A 16,961-nucleotide genomic window follows, 5' to 3' on the forward strand; every position below is an offset into this window, starting at 1 on the left:
TAGGTGTCAAGCACAGTGAATCCATCTTTTCAATTAATATCAAGTCTGTTGGGTGGCTCTCAATTATTAATAAAAGTATCCAACAGAGCGTAGGTGCCCCTACTGACCTCTGAGGGGCAATACTCATCTCGCAAAATTAAACGGTGTAACTACAAAAGCAGACACCTTCTGCCATTCAGTGGATCCCATGCCGAGGCAGATTCACTACTTAGCGTCCCATCGGGCCTTTCACTTGTGTCTAACTTGAGTTAACGTTGTAATTAGTGAGCAGTGTAAAGGGAAAATGAAAGGATTACATGAGTTGTGCTCGAGTTACTGCAGAATCCCTTTAGACATATAATATCAAACTCAGTTTGGTTTGAATGTTAATTCTTGTCTCAGATATAGGATCCATTACAGATGCATCAATGACAGTGAATCGTCTTCTTTCTCATTGTCCTTTTACCATTTGTCAATGCCTAAGCAGTAATCTACTCGTTTGTAGCATTTTCGTGGATTTAAAGCATGAACCCAGTTGGATTTGGTCGAAACACTCCAACTGGCAACCAACAGACTCAGACGACATAAATTCTGTTGTTAATATTTTATGTTTCTTAACTACTGCAAAACAAAATCTGCCAGGAAAATCTTGGTTTAGCCATTGCTGTTCTGACAGGGACGACCTCTTTGACCCCTCAAGTACAACTATTTTAGCATTCAACAACTTTCTATTGCCGACTAGAGCCGTTGAAGTAGGGTAAAATAGCAAACCTCCAAGATTAGATAGCACTGAAAGACATGATAAAATGTAGAGACATCGATAAGTTTATAAATATAGAAATTTATTCGTCTGTTAATGTCACATTTGATGTTTTACTGTTGATCAAGCATGCTTAATAATTTAAATACAGAAAATTATGTTTTCAAGCTGTTGTCACTTAACCAAGAGATGTACAATTGTGTTGTTCTTATTTAATTTTAATTCGGTCATTTATTCTATCAATGAATTTTTGCTGTTGTTTGCTAGTTTTACCCTTCCATATCTTTGTTGGTTTATCTTTCATACATATATAGAAATGCAAATGGCAGCATTTTCTCAAGTTGCAGTGATGAAGAAAATGAACCCCTTCACTTCACAGTCATGCCTATCAAATTATACTAATCACTACTACCGTTACGTATACGAAACGCTATGTTTTTGTGATGTCTTAATATATATCTGTCGTCATTTTCAATGTTAAATTCATATCATAGATTTTATTGGTTTATAGTTTGATTAAATTGATTCAGTCTTCCTATCATAAATAAGATTATGGCTATTACATTACATTTGCTATGATGTAATTAGTATGCATCCAGACAACCATTATCATAATAATATTAGAATCAAGAGTAACACTATATATACTTACTTTAGATATATATTTATATATGTCATCACATGACTGAGTGTTACTTTATCCTAAATTCAAAATCAGTTAATTATATGATGATACATATAAATATGTGTGTATATATATATATGTATTCAAAATAGATATACATAATTATATTATAGATTCAATTATGTTGGCAAAAAAACCACCTAACCTACGGCCAAAACTGCCCATGGCTTTTCCTTTTAAAACTCTTTTGTTTATTTTTATTTTTTTTATAATTTCCAATTAATTTCACTTTCTTTTTCCTAGTTGAATTGAATCCTCTATGATTGGGTCGCCTATCAACAAAAGTCGCCAACCACTGCTTATAGTGGAGTGGTTAACATCAAAACTTTATATTATAATCATATTATACATCCTCTTTATTCAATATAAATAATTTTACTTGATAATCATAAAAAAGTAATGAATGAAATATTTTAACTTATAATATATCATATCAATTAATGTCAAATTATACTTCACTTAAATGTCGGCAAAACATATGGGCCCGGAGTATTTAGGGGATGCCATGTGGCAAGCAAGGGAGAATTACGAACCCACCTGCTTTCTGTCACAATGTTTTTTGAATTGGAAAGCAAAATCCCCGTGGCCTTAAATTAATGCCCTCTTTCTTTCTGGTCTACTTGTCTCAGGCTAGCCGGCCTTCCTCATGGAATTCAGGGTTTTGTTTAGAGGAAAGCCAACCATAAAATTCCGAGGTTGATGATAATTATTAATATATATTTCTCAAATCATACTCTAATCATCAATTATCAAACTAAAGATTCTGTTAATTTAAAGTAACTATATATTAAAATCAAAGTGCTGCATTAATTTTGGGTCAGTTGTCTTAACTTTAGTGACCAGGACAGTCCCACACTTCTACTAAGAAAATGTTTTGGATTATAAATCCTTGGATGTATTGATTATTGGTTTTCTGTGGGCAGGATATTGAATACTAGAATCCAGCCACGGGGGACATATACAAGTCCGTATTTGTTAGACAAATTTATTAGGAGGGTAAACCGGCTTGTACTCTTAGGATCATGGATATATATATATATATTTAGTAAAAACTAAATTTAATAATTTAGATTACCAAACAAAGTCATCCGCATGTGGGATGTAATTCATTGTCTAATTCTGCTCTGTATAACACATGCTCCATTTCCTATATTTGTGTCATCAACCTATCCAAAAAAATTAAGCTTTGAACGAGAATTGATGAGACTAAAGAGAAAATGGGAGACCGAATGGTCCCTTTCCACTAGAAAATGTAGAGTTTAGAGGGGACTGGGACGGTGAAAACTGAAAACTTAGAGACTCAAAGTTGTACATTTCTTAGTCAAAGATGAAAAGGTCAAAAATGAAAGCCAATTAAAGGAGACAAACAGCCACTACCAGGTTGGCTCTCAACCTCTTTCTTTCCCCACCTAATGTAAGCCACTTCTCACCACACGAGCGTGCATATATATATATATATATATATATATATATATATATATATATATATATATATACTCTATGTTGATTTTTGGTCATATAAATATAAAAATGTTTACTTTTTTTTATATTTTGCCTTGGACAGTCATAATATACAAAGTCCACGGCTCCTAAGTTCACGATATTGATTTAATTTAATAATCGTCAAAACCGCCCACCCTGACACAGCATAAAAATAATTATAATATACATTCTCTCACCGTCTTCGCTTTTCTCTTTCTTGTGTGTGTGCGTGTGTGTATATATATAGATTAAGTACCACCCCAGCCATGATCACAGCAGCTTCTTCAAAATCTTTGAAAATTCAAACTCAAATTCTTCTTGTCATCTTCGATCAGTTTATTCAACCTTGCCAAAAACAAGAATGGTTGTGCCTTCTCCTTCTCCAATGCGAACCAAGAAAACAAGAGCGATTGGGATTCCTACCATTGATCTTTCACTCAGCAAGGCAAAGTTATTAGAGCTAATCGTAAAAGCATGTGAAGAGTATGGATTCTTTAAAGTCACTAACCATGGGGTACCCAGGAATATAATATCAAGATTGGAAGAGGAAGGGACTGGTTTTTTTGCGAAATCGGCAATGGAAAAACAACGAGCTGGGCCTGCCAGGCCTTTTGGTTATGGTTGCAAGAACATCGGCTTAAATGGTGATTCGGGTGAACTTGAATATCTTCTTCTTCACACTAATCCTTTCTCCATATCCGAAAGATCCAAAGCTATCTCAAATGACCCCGTAAATTTCAGGTACTATTTACTTCTTCCATACTTTATTTCCATTCTTCAATGTGGATTGATCTAAACTTTGTTTTGACATTTGAAAAAAGTAGTAATAACATAAGATTAAAAAAATTAAAGAAGAATCAAAGGAGAGCGAAACAAGGCTCTTGATTAATGTTTGTGTTGCGTGATAAGATTGTTTAATGCTGATTACAGGCCTCAACACTTGCTTATTAATTTGAAAGCAAGCACTTTGGGGCCGGTATATAATTTTGCAGATGAAATGGTTGGAGAGATTCTTTAGTGTTAATGCTTAGCATCGTAGAAAGAGACAACCTTCCTTTATAAAACAATTAAGTATGAAGCAAACATGAGACTCAAAATTTGAAGGGTTTACTTTATAATTTTTAATAATTTGGTGTCCTTAAATATTTTTATTTTAGGAACTTTGCTCAATATGGTAAGGTAATTGTATACAAATAATTGACTTTGGATAATAACCCTTAGATTAGTGGAGGCCATTTCTTTGGTTTATTAAATTAATTAACGAAGACCACACGTGCTGTTGTAGATAATTAATTGAACAGGGTAGTGAGATCAAATAATGAACCAACCACATAATGATCAGTTTTGAGAAAAACTTGAGCTGTTTTTTTGCGAAATGGACGGCCATGAAAGTCTGAGATGTTTTGTTTTCCGGGCAGCTGGTAGGCACCGGCTATCATTGCTTGCATGATAGTCAGAAAGAAATCAATAACTTCACTATCAAATCAAAGAAAAGAACTCCAGCTAATAACATGTGACAACGCCGTAACTGGCGCCCTTCTCGTTTTCTATGTTAAGGAATATGACTAGTGAGATTTTGATCTTAAAATAGTAAATTTTTTGACTTCTTTATTGTGCTATGTGTTTCCTTTTCGCAGTTGTGCGGTGATGATTATGTAGGAGCGGTTAGAGATTTATCATGCCAAATTCTTGATCTGCTGGCTGAGGGGTTGGGGGTCCCAGATAAGTTCGCCTTCAGTAGACTCATCAGAGACGTTCACAGTGACTCACTACTTAGGCTAAATCATTATCCTCCTGTCAATGATTGGGACCCATCAACTAAACTTCACCACCAGCGGCATCAATGTTTGAACAACAGGGTTGGATTTGGGGAACATTCTGACCCTCAGATCTTGACCCTTTTGAGATCTAACGATGTGGGAGGCTTTCAGATCTTTTTACATGATCATGGGCTGTGGGTTCCAGTCCCACCCGACCCTACCGAATTCTACGTGCTTGTTGGTGATGCATTGCAGGTTGGCACTTGCCTCCTATAAACAGAAAATTATTATTATTATTATTATTATTATTATTATTTAATTAATATATATTAATTAATAAAATGGAAATGGATTATCAGGTTTTGACAAATGGGAGATTGACAAGTGTAAGACATCGGGCAATAGCGTACTCGACGAAGCCAAGAATGTCGATGATGTACTTTGGGGCACCACCCCTTGATGCGTGGATTACTTCTCTCCCAGAGATGGTTTCTTCTGAGAGACCAAATCTATACAAGTCTTTCACTTGGAATCAATATAAACAAGCTGTCTACTCCTTGAAGCTAGGGGATACACGTCTTGACCAATTCAAGATTAATGCCGACGATTAAGCGTCATGACTTCCAAAACCAACCTTAATTATTCTATGCTACAACACAAATTTACTAATAGGTTATAAATATATTATGATTTATGGCATTGGCCATGGCTACCTCACAAATTCAACTCTCTGGGTCATTGTATTTTCTCACTTACCTTCCAATGGTTAATCCATTTATTAACTCAGCCTTTATCTTGCGTGTATTCAGTAAGGGGAATATAATTTCAGTAAAATGGTAAATCCTTTTGTACTCGGTGAAACTGTTTATGTATAATAAATTTCTTTTTTATATATGATAATAGATGATTAAGTGTTATTTTCTTTTTAATTTAAAATTATCTAATTATATAATAATATGTCATTATTTATATATATTATTTATATACGTAATATTATTTTTTAAATAAATGACCCTAACAATTATCATTTTTAACTAGTGAATGTAATCTCTAGACCATCCATTTAAGATAAGTAGAACATTTAAATTTATTAAAAAATTCCCAAATCTTGGTCTATATCTGATAAAATTTGTGGACATGTGGTGGGCATTGATTATTTATAAATAAAACATATACAATGATTGAATTTGAGGTTGGTATTCATGAATTATTGTCACAAATTGATTTTAATTAGGTATACCTAGGAAAATTACATGATACCAACTGTCACAGCTCTTACGCTTATCGGCAAATTGGTTTTGTGTCACATTCATTTGACCCAATTAGATTCACAAATTCAGGTCCACTGATGAAGACAATAAATATACAGTACAGTCTCAAATTCGAATCAATAAATCAGCCATAAAACAATTGAAAGATCTTTCTCATGGTTAAAAGGGCTATCTTGATATGCCTTTTTTCATCCATTGAGCTCACCAACAATGACAAACAAGCTGTGCCTTCTTAAATAGCCATTTCTAGGTAATGAAAAGAAATCTCGATACTGACTTAAAACTAGCTTTTAAGGAGTGTTTAATTTAGATAATATTTTTTAAAAAAATAAAGAGATTATATTAAAGATAAATTACTTAAAAATTATTATATATAAATAATTACTATATTTGATAAAATTTTATAGGTATAAATAATTATTATGTTTGGTTAAAGATAATAAAAGAATACTAATAAATTATGTTACTTAAATGTCCTTGTATATAATTATTTTTAAATATTTTTATATTATTTATTATATTAATTAAAACTAAACTTAATTTTGTCTCAAAAAATTAATAAATAATAATATAATTATAATAAAATCAAGATTATCTTAGTAATCTTTTAATACCTATGATTAAGGTGATAATTAGATTATCACCTATATCACCAATTACGTCAGTATTAATAATAAAATATTATCGTAATCTTTTATTACTAACAAATCAAACAAAATAATATAATAAAAAATAAATTATTAAAATAATTTTTAAATCATTAAAATCAAACAACCTTTTATGGTAATTAAATATACTTACGTGTTTAGATAGATTTTTCTATAACTGCGCCGTTTGGATTAATTATGCGATTTTAATTATTAACACTAATCAGGATGATGATTACCATGTAAACATAATTACGTGGATTCATTAAGTTGTCTTTTTCATGAATGCCAACATGGATGCCCCACCACTCTAATTTCTTGTTTGACAAAGTTAACATCAAATTTATTGGCCATTGAAATGGATGGTTATAATTTGGTCCCGGTAGAGCCATGCACTAAATTGAGATATAACCCTAGATAATTTGATTGGTCAACTAATTGAAGAAGATGGATGAGATAAAACTACTTGTCATTTCAACGTTGTTCCAACTATTACTTAATTCTTTCATATCCATCCATTTCACTCACATGAGACCTAAAAGCCACACATGGTTGCATGAATGAATTCCCCTTGTGCTTGTAGTATACTGACACAAACAACCCAACTAACTTATTTATACATTTTGATGTGTCAATATTTAATAAAATAATTTTTAATTAAAAAAATAAATAATTATATAATTTAATTATATAATTATCATATTGTATAAATAAATAAGTAATATTTATTTATATATGTAGTTTTATTATAATTTATTTCAAAATTATGACTAGGTGCTTGCTCCGTGAAGAACTATTGTACAATATTGTCATTGATGTTATAAATTTTTTGTGTGATTTTTTCTTATTATAGCTTAATCAATGTTTAGTGAAACAATAAAACTATATATAACAACTTTAGATATTAAAATGGCCAAACGACTATTTCTTACCCAAGGTTTGATGTTTTCTCAAGTTTTCACCCTTTAACTATGAAAACACCAAACACCCACCCATGGTTGGTTAAATTTAACCAAACCCTAACGGTGATAAGGATAAAAATAAACTAAAATAGAATCAAATTTTGTCCCCTAAACTTTAAAAACTAAAAAGCCTAAGTTTTAAAAAATGACAGTTTCACCCTAGGGTTTGGTTTTGAAATCTCCGGTGACCTCTCCGGCTCCGTTGCCGACAGCGTCTCCCTCCCGAAGCATTCTCTCCTTTCGACGATTCCTTTCCTTCCATTTTGAGATCCGATCGACGTCGGAGATGTCTTGAGAGATGAAGAACTTCGTCGGGGAAGACGAATCTTCCCAGACAAAGACGAAGCCGTCATCTTCGTCTGGGAAGATGATAGTCTTAGCTTCGTCTTCGTCTGGGAAGACGAAGAAGTTCTTCGTCTCCCAAGGCGTCTCTGACGTCGATCGGACCTCCAAATGGGAGGAAAGGGATCGTCGGAAGGAGAGAATGCTTCGGGAGGGAGACGCGGTCGGCAACGAAGCCGGAGAGGTAGCCTCCTAGGGTGAAACTACCCTTAGGCTGAGGAAAAATTTTAGTTTTTAAAGTTTAGGGGGCTTTCAGACGTTAGGGTTTGGTTAAATTTCTTTAAAAACCCCCTAAACTTTATCTCTTTTTGCCCTTCTAAACTTTATCTTTTTGCCCTTCTAAACTTTATCTCTTGCCCCCTAAACTTTAAAAACTAAAATTTTTCCCTAAGTTTTAAAAAATGGCAGTTTCACCCTAGGGTTTTTTGAAATCTCGGCTATCTCTCCGCTTCGTTGCCGACGACGTCTCCCTCCCGAAGACGATCCATTTCCTCTCATTTGGAGGTCTGATCGACGTCGGAGAGCCTTGGGAGATGAAGAACTTCTTCGTCTTCCCAGACGAAGATGAAGCTGGGAAGACGATCGTCTTCCCAGATGAAGACGATCTTCGTCTCGGGAAGACGATAAAGTTCTTTGTCTCTCAAGGCATCTTCGACGTCGATCGGACCTCAAATGGAAGAAAGGGATCGTCGAAAGGAGAGAATGCTTCGGGAGGGAGACGCCGTTGGCAACAGAGCCGGAGAGGTCGCCAGAGATTTCAAAACCAAACTCTAGGGTGAAACTGCCATTTTTTAAAACTTAGGCTAAGGAAAAATTTTAGTTTTTAAAGTTTAGAGGGGCAAAATTTGATTCAATATTATAGAGATGACAATTTTATCCTTACCACTGTTAGGGTTTGGTTAAATTTAACCGGTCATGAGTGGGTGGGTATTTGATATTTTCATAGTTAAATGGTGGAAACTTAAGAAAACATCAAACCTTGGGTGGGAAATAGTCATTTGGCCTATTTAAATATATACACACTTATATGTATCATTATATAATTGTGTAATTTTAAATTAAAAATAAAACAACACTCAATCATATAATGACACGTATAAGTATATATCATTTGTATATTCAAAATGAATACATATAGTATTGCTCTTACTGAAATCAATAATTAAAAGTTAATTGTATTGATTGTATTTTAGAAATCTTATACCTATATATTGGGTGTACATCATTGAGTAAAATATACCGAAATAAAATTTACGTATATTTGAAATTTAAGTTTGTATAATAAATGAGATAATACCTTGAAGAGAAAAGTTTGAGTTGTTGATGAAATATGGTTTAAGGAAAAAGAGGTTAAGTAATATAAGTTTGTGAAAATGAGCTGTTGAACAATTATGTACGAGTGTATCATTGTTCATATCGTATCAGGTAATATATTATATTAAATAAATTTAATTGATAAATAATTACTCGTTAAAGATAAATAACTATTTTAATAATTATCTGATTTCAAAAACTATACAACAAGACACAACATTTAAGTCCCTATCTATTATACACACGTTATAAGATTTCCAGAAATTGACATTTTGACTTTCAAAGCCAAGGCATTTTATAGTTAAACAAAACGTGGATAAATGGTGGATAGGTTAAATTTAAGAATTTCAAAGCCAAGGTTATGGAGTAACGAGCCAAGTATCTCCATCAACATAGTAAGTTCCTACAAAAGGCCGGGCCTCTTCATCTGTCAAAATGCGAGCCCAAGGAACTCTTCCAGTGAAGTTGGCTCCTGGTCCAGTGCATTTGTACTCCCCGTAAAACACGTTGCTGCAGTCACCAGCACTCTTACCATCGATCCAAGTCCAAATTCAGTTTTGCATAAAACAAAAATAATGAAGAGTATAGTCACTTACTTATCACGCTTTTGTTTACCCCAATCACTCCACCCTTGCGGATGAACAATTTTGTCCATGAATGTGTACGAGAACACAACTCTTGAATAATCGCCCCATGCTCTTCCTAGATAAACCACACCACTTCCTGTCACCACACTATCTTTGAAGGAGAACCCGCTTTCCAGAGAGGAACTGGTTCGCTTTTGAGCTGTTAGAGAGGCCAACTTCTTAGCTACAGAGTTCAAGTGGCAGTTCTGCACATGGGGTTTCAATTCTAAGTCAGTTCTTCCTCTAATATGGATCTTGAATGTTTTGATCTTCTATTGGGTTTTTACTCACCTCATACAGAGATCTGCCATAGCCAAAAATAAAATCAACGGAACCTTGGATGAAGCAATTGTTGAAATAATGGAGGCCTTTGTGATCATAAAGTGTGTCTTGAGCGCCATAAAAACTACAATTATAAAATGCAGCCTTTGTTCCTGAGATACGAAGTGCCACTGCTTGTTCTCCAACGGATCCAATCACATGGGGGGCTGTATTCTGCGACAGACAATGTAATGGATAACCTTTGAATGAGCTATAAATATCTCTGTAGCTTCAGCATTTCACATGAGTCGTCAGGGCAACGCTAAAAGTACCGGAGATTAAAATAAAGAAGTGTAGTTTTGAATTATGAATAACTTGGCAACAGAAAATGTGTCTGCTAACAACTTGTCTTCATACTTATATAAAATTTCTCCAGGTTTAATTAATACATTACCTCAAACACCATGTTGATGGCCACAAAATAATTTGCATCTACAGAAACGGTTGCGCTCTGAAATGTCTTCAATGGCTTCCCATCAGTTCCAGTGACAGAAGCAGTATCATTTCCAGTAATAGTTGGAGGATTGGTGGAATCCCCTAATAGTGTAACAAAGGGCAAAGTTCTTGGGATGACAATCTTTTCCCTGTGAAATTAATTAGCATTGCTGTAATTGTGTAATAATAATACATATATTAAATAAAATTTACAGCTACCTGTAAACACCTGGTTTGATCTGCAATATAACTCTCCGATTGTTGTTGAGTGGAATGCTGTTTATAGCTTCTCTAATTGTTCTAAAATCACCAGTCCCATTTTGACAAACACTTATTTTCACTTTGTTCGTCTCAGCCTTGCTCAGTTTGCCATCAAGCGCTCTGCCACCGCCCCCTGGAGCTTGAGTGATTGACTCTGCTTGCACGAGGGTCTTTCTATGATGATTTTGGACGTTCCAGGAGAGCCATTTATCATAGTACGAGGCTCTATCTACATCCTGAGAATAAGATTTCAAACAAAAATTACACAAGGGAATAAGGAATAGAATGAGATGGAAATAATAGAAATTTGAAGCCATAATGAAAATGTAGCTGTGAGTGTATCTATTTAAGATATGTTAATGGGTGCGTGCGTGATGTAGTGATATAGTTGTATTTACTACAATGACCTTCTCCCTGTGCCATCAACACACTGAAAATACACAACTTTCAATATATAGGATTCTGAAACTACAGGTTCGTTCTAATGGAGTTTTAGATTAATGAAACACGCAGAGAAACGTATAATGAGAACATGTGAAGGGCATTTGAGGAAGTGAATTATTCTTGCTTGATGGGAATGGGGACCCTCAAGCCATAAATCTGAAATTTTGTGAAGTGTACTGAATTGAACCCTATCTTCTTCCATGGTGGTGGGGAAGATTAAGAGAATGCGGAAATAGCTGTATTCCAATATCCAATATAATAAAATTTGCAGTGAAGAAGTAGATTAGGCATTTTATTTGCAGAGCAGGAGTTGGATTAGTAGCCACCAGAAATCAGCCTCAGCCTCAGCCTCGTACTATCTTCAAGTATCCAACAAACATTATGAATAAGCATAATATGAATGGTTCAGTTTTTTCAAACAAATTATCCTTCAATCACATGACTTTGATCAGTTGAGTTACTTTGAAGAACAACTATCATGCCAACGTAAGCAATGACCACATATATATTAGTAAAGTTTCCCACCTTCATCTACGCATCCATCCACTCAGTGGGTTTACTGTTGACAAATTATAACATTTGAATTGACTCTTCTTCTCCGAAGGGGGCCTTTTTTTATATGTACTTTTATTAGAAGCCTTCAAATAAAACTGTGACTGCTGATATTTTTAATTCTCTCTTCTTCTTCTTTCAGTCTCGCACTAAAGTGATGGGTAAATGATGAAACTTTTAACATAAGTTTGAAAAAAAATCCACAAGAATGAAGTACTTACAACACATTCTTCTTTTGAGAACTGTGTCTCCATCAAATGAATTTTCTCTGTTTCTTCATGAATTTTACTCTTGCTTTGATTTTTATCTTTGAACAATTGAGCTACATATATATAAATTGGCATAATATGGGCGTGTGTGGCGTATGAGTTGACTAACTAACCTCAGCTAAACTCTCATCAACTAGACTTCTTAAAAACAACAGAGTTTTCAAGGGTTGCGGCTGTTAGTGATTCAGTCCAGGAAACTACACCAAGAATTTGACCTCGAAACTATTTTAATATCAATATTGATCAAAATGCTTCCATCAGGCTTACATTCTCTGGAATTTTTTAAACAAGGAGAGATCATTCTGTTGCAGTGACCCATGTGTCAAAAGAACAATGGTATATAGGAGAAAGAAATGTGTAAAGTATTCCATCTAAATGACGTGTAAAGTTAAATGTAGATAGATAGATAGATAGACAGATAGATAGATAGAGAGAATCATTCTTGAGAACTAAATGCCTGCCAATTTAGTTCAAGTGAAATAACATTTCTATATGGAATAGGAATATAACAAAGCATCTGTATTCTGTATATCAAAGTTGTCAAATTTGTAGTGTCAGCCTTAATATCACTAGGAACTTGGTATCTAATAAAATCAGAAACTGATGAAACTTTGATGCGTTACGTAAAGAAAATCATCTCTGATCCTAATGATCATATTGCTGCTGTTGCCACAACCAGTTATTCTCGTCGTTCCACAAGCTCTCGAATGACTCATCGCTTCCTATCCACTCGTTGTTGTTCTGAGTTTCGAATCCGTTGATATCCAAGCCCGGTTTTGACCAGTCCCATGACCCGGAGACACAGCCTGACATGTTGTTTAGGTAAAGCTCCGACCAGTTTTGTGAATTGTCCAGATTGGCATCTGAGGCAGGAGAAACGTGGGCATCCACTGAGTCCCAGGAAGAGCCAGACAACTCAGTGGAGTGATGAACTTGACTCGTGGACTTGTCTTCATGAGTACTTGTACTCTCTGTGGTGGTGGTGAGGTTTGAAGTGGGTTGAATTGTTGATGAATCGGTTGTTGTTGCTCGGATCCGCTCAAGTAAACGAGGCATCCAAACGTAACGCATGGCATCTCTAAATTGCTTACTGTTAACGTCACATTTGAGCTGCTTTGCCTGCTTTTGAACTCTTGTTCTCCAGTAATTTTTTATCTCATTGTCTGTTCTTCCCGGCAAGTATTGTGCTATTTTTGACCATCTTCAAGTTTAATTTCCGATTATAATAAAGATTTGATTAGTTTAACTGCTGCTGAAACAAGCTTAATAAGAACACAAATATATGAGTTATGATTCACATAATTACCTATTTCCCCAGCGGGAGTGGAGTTCAAGAATCATTAGTTGTTCTTGCAGAGTGATGTTTCCTCTTCGAACATTCGGGCGCAAGTAATTTAACCACCTTAACCTGCAGCTTTTTCCCGTTCGCTTTAGTCCTGTATACGCACATCTCTGTTAGTCTCCCAAGAAAATGATTGAACAAAAGCAAAAGAAAATACCAAATTTTCTCTATTAGTTACCTGCACAGCGAGCGACAGAGTTCCAACGACCTTCGCCATGAATGGTAACGTAATTCATAAGCAATGAGTCCTCTTCAAAAGTCCAAGGCCCTTTTCTCACATCCACCTCTTCTTCACTTCGTTGATCGCAAGTTGAAGAACTAAAACCTCCCATGTGAACTTCCATTTCTAGATAATTTGAATTTAATTCAGGGTCTATAAAAAAGAAGAAAAAGAAAAAGGAGAGGAAGAAGAAGAGTACGGTATGTTGATTAAAATAAAAGTTAGAAAATATGAATTAGCCCGTGGCAAAGATGTGATAAGAGAGGAGATTTATATAGAGGGTTAAAAGAGGAGACTGGAATTCAACTGAATTAATAAAGAAAAAGTGGCATATAAAATTGAACGCGCCAAACATAATTAAATATGCAACCGATTACTGCTGAACTTATTAGAAATTAATATAAAAGCCAACATTTAAGAGTTTTCTATTTGGAGTTTGACTCGTTGACTTTTCAATGTTTCTCATACATGCACGTCTGAGGCAACTTGTTTGTTCCAAGTCTAATAGCTATCTTTTGTGGAAAGAAAGAAGGCTTTCCATTCCAACGACCATTTGTGATATTCTTTTTCTAGATTATAATATCCTTTTTATTGACCCTTTTACAATGATTTTCACCATGTGAAGATGCTGAAAAAGACCAAGGTTTCCGTCGACATTATTTTAAGTCTGACCGACCACTATTCCTTCCCCTGCCCTCCCTCTTAAACTAGCTAATGCCTCTGCTTTTCACAAGGTATTTTCTCTTTGTCAATATTCTTTCCCAATCAGTCGTTAATCTAATTACACAAAAGTTAATCGGTGATCACTCTTTAATAAAGCAAAAACTCTATATAAGTGTACATACATATACTCAAATGAAGTGTCATGAAGAACGATTCTTTGTAAGTTCAATTCCTGGCTCCCTAAAGGGGGACTCGATGGAAGAAAGCCGGCAACAGAACAAATTCTTTGTTTGACATCTTTTTTTTCTTTTTGAAGGATTACTTGTGAGTTTCGACAACAATATGCCATTGCCTCATATATAATCTGATGTGGGTGCTGGATTGTGATCAACTGATTAATGAGAATTTTAGACCATGAAAAGTTGCTTCTACTGAGCTTTAACCAGATAGAATATTGTTTACCCAGAAGAAATTCTTTACGATATATTATTGGATGAGTGTATGGGAATCAAGGACTGGAATAAATCCAAAGAAGACATTTACTTTGTGGTTTAGTGACTTGGTGCTCCATTAATTTGCTCATATTGAGGGCTTTAATTCTGTTTTTTATGTACTGTTTTTCTGGTTGCAATAACAGATAAGGAATCTACACTTAACCCATATATTTTCATGCTTGGATAGTTGAATTGACGGATGATCCTAGCAAAGGGCGATGTTGCGTACGATTTCTAATATATACAGTTTGTTGTTTAGCCTTTCCATTTTTTCTATATGCCATTTCTACTAGAAAAGAGCCTATATAAAAGAGATTTGCTGTAGCAAGAATTCCAGTCAAATTATGTCTTCTCTTTATTCCTTTCTCCTGACAAGCTGCAAGATTCTAGTCGGGATTAAAGAGCCCCCATACGACCTGCAAGATTCTAGTCGGGATTAAAGAGCCCCCATACGATCTGCTTTCATAATAGAACCAAATCATCAAATCTAGACGCATCACATTCTTGGACCAATCACAATCAATGACTCCATTTGCATTTCATTCCTCAGCAGCCTGTAGCCAGTTGAAGTTGCATGTTTGAGGCAAGCTGTCAGCATTTTACTTGAATATCTTCATATATTTAATCCTAAATTCAATTATCAACTCTTGGATATATACCTACGCCAACAATCACAGCCATTGAAGGGTAAAAAGTAAAAACCCCTTCATATTAATCCCCTTTTTTTTCAACTATGAGGTGGACTAAGAGATTTTTTGCAAAAAGATAGGTGAAGGGACACTGAAATCATGCACCATTGTCTTTCTACACAGTAAAAAAGAAATATGATTGAAGTGTCGTGTATGATGTAAATCGCCAATCAAACGAAGCGATGGAGCATATAATATGATAAGACAGGGGTACTTTATGATAAAATAATTGTGGCAATGGTTCCGTATTCAGTGGAGACATGAAAGCTTTTGAAAGTAAACAAAGGTGGTGTTTAATTAGTTTAGTTATTGTCAGAAGTACTGTACGTAAGTCTAGCTTGGGAGCCTCTGATGTGCCCTTCGGGATTAGAATTCGTGTACTTCCCCCATGAGAATGAAAAAAGAAAAAAAAAAATTCCTTTGTTGACTTAAATGTTATGTTACCTTCAACTGCATTATCAGATTGTGACTCTTCTTCTGGCACTAGAACCTAATCTGCGATAATGGAGTTGCCTGGTAGATTGCTTGATCTGCCACGTTAAGATAACTAATCTGTAAGCAATTGAAATAGTAGAGGCCTAATACTTACTGGGGAATATCAATTAGTCAAATGGGAAATGGGTGTAAAAGAAGATGATAAAAAGAGAAGCCATCTTATCACATGGCTTTCTTAATAGATTTTTATGTGGAATTACTTGTCTTTAAGAGACACAATCAAAGATAGAAATGTTACATGTTGTTAAATATAAATCACACAACAGAACAAAATGACTTTACTTAACCGCCCAAAATTGCTGTTTCTTGTAGCAAACATAACTTCTTTTCTAGGTGTCCAGTTGGATTTGGACGTATTAAATCACCTCCAAACAAGTCCACATCAGTCTCATCTTATCACGCCTTAATTATAATGCATTGTACCGTGTCCAGTTATACTTTGCTGCCTGCCATCAATTCTGTAAATATAATTTAGGTGAAGTGTTCTTCAATCTCTTCACTGTATGCTTTGTCAAATTCTACAATTTTATGTTATTTAAATTGTTGAAGCTTTGAGACGTGATAAACAGGAGGTTGTGTTCTTGTCAAATTCTTGTTATAGATAAACCTTAGGTTTCTCAATTAAATAATTGTGATGGATCCAGGCAAACCAACCCGGATCAGTTCATTTTGTTCTTATGACGAAACACAGATGACGATTTACATGATGATTATAGCAGTTCAAAGGAATCTGGCGACAGTGGACGTATTGATTATTAATATTAATATAATTGTAAGAATTTTTGTGAAAGCTCTAAGCTGAATGGAACAAAAGAATTTCTGTTCATTGGTCTTCTCTCACTCTGAGTGGCACATTTCTGAACAAGGCCCACGTCTTCTTTTTATCAACTATTCAACTTTACTGATCTGGGTTCATCCAGAAGCATGCCCCGATTGTTAATTATGAGA

General features: G+C 34.7%; 3 protein-coding genes across 3 annotated transcripts; 1 reads left to right on the forward strand and 2 right to left on the reverse strand.

Moving 5' to 3' along the window:
• Positions 1-3,174: 3,174 nt before the first annotated feature.
• Positions 3,175-5,560, forward strand: LOC123217611 (gibberellin 2-beta-dioxygenase 2-like). The gene is given in 4 exon segments (XM_044638705.1): positions 3,175-3,647; positions 4,544-4,551; positions 4,554-4,921; positions 5,026-5,560. Coding segments are annotated over 4 exon segments (1,008 nt in total). The 5' UTR covers positions 3,175-3,267; the 3' UTR covers positions 5,278-5,560.
• Positions 5,561-9,352: 3,792 nt separating this feature from the next.
• On the reverse strand, positions 9,353-11,243 carry LOC123215488 (probable pectinesterase 53). Its single transcript, XM_044635606.1, has 5 exons — positions 10,804-11,243; positions 10,544-10,733; positions 10,120-10,323; positions 9,799-10,034; positions 9,353-9,712 (listed from the first exon to the last, which is right to left on the reverse strand). Exons 1-5 carry the CDS (start codon positions 11,160-11,162, stop codon positions 9,562-9,564), a joined length of 1,140 nt encoding a protein of 379 aa, XP_044491541.1. The 5' UTR covers positions 11,163-11,243; the 3' UTR covers positions 9,353-9,561.
• A 1,306-nt stretch (positions 11,244-12,549) lies between these two features.
• On the reverse strand, positions 12,550-13,997 carry LOC123215489 (transcription factor MYB78-like). The gene is made up of 3 exons (XM_044635607.1): positions 13,631-13,997; positions 13,417-13,546; positions 12,550-13,311 (listed from the first exon to the last, which is right to left on the reverse strand). The coding sequence occupies exons 1-3, from the start codon at positions 13,794-13,796 to the stop codon at positions 12,756-12,758; spliced, it is 852 nt and encodes a 283-aa protein (XP_044491542.1). The 5' UTR covers positions 13,797-13,997; the 3' UTR covers positions 12,550-12,755.
• Between the last annotated feature and the right edge of the window lie 2,964 nt (positions 13,998-16,961).

Source organism: Mangifera indica, chromosome 5 (genome assembly GCF_011075055.1).
Source record: "Mangifera indica cultivar Alphonso chromosome 5, CATAS_Mindica_2.1, whole genome shotgun sequence".
Lineage (NCBI taxonomy): Eukaryota > Viridiplantae > Streptophyta > Magnoliopsida > Sapindales > Anacardiaceae > Mangifera > Mangifera indica.

What these genes read in the sequence shown, in the direction of transcription:
- LOC123215488 (XM_044635606.1), bottom strand. Translation starts at nt 11,162, where the DNA reads ATGGCTTCAAATTTCTATTATTTCCATCTCATTCTATTCCTTATTCCC. An exon ending in ATCAAACCAGGTGTTTACAG is followed by an intron (nt 10,734 to 10,803) that starts GTAGCTGTAAAT and finishes TTAATTTCACAG; the next exon opens with GGAAAAGATTGTCATCCCAA. An exon ending in ATGGCAGATCTCTGTATGAG is followed by an intron (nt 10,035 to 10,119) that starts GTGAGTAAAAAC and finishes CCCCATGTGCAG; the next exon opens with AACTGCCACTTGAACTCTGT.
- LOC123215489 (XM_044635607.1), bottom strand. Translation starts at nt 13,796, where the DNA reads ATGGAAGTTCACATGGGAGGTTTTAGTTCTTCAACTTGCGATCAACGA. An exon ending in CTCTGTCGCTCGCTGTGCAG is followed by an intron (nt 13,547 to 13,630) that starts GTAACTAATAGA and finishes GTGCGTATACAG; the next exon opens with GACTAAAGCGAACGGGAAAA. An exon ending in CACTCCCGCTGGGGAAATAG is followed by an intron (nt 13,312 to 13,416) that starts GTAATTATGTGA and finishes TTAAACTTGAAG; the next exon opens with ATGGTCAAAAATAGCACAAT.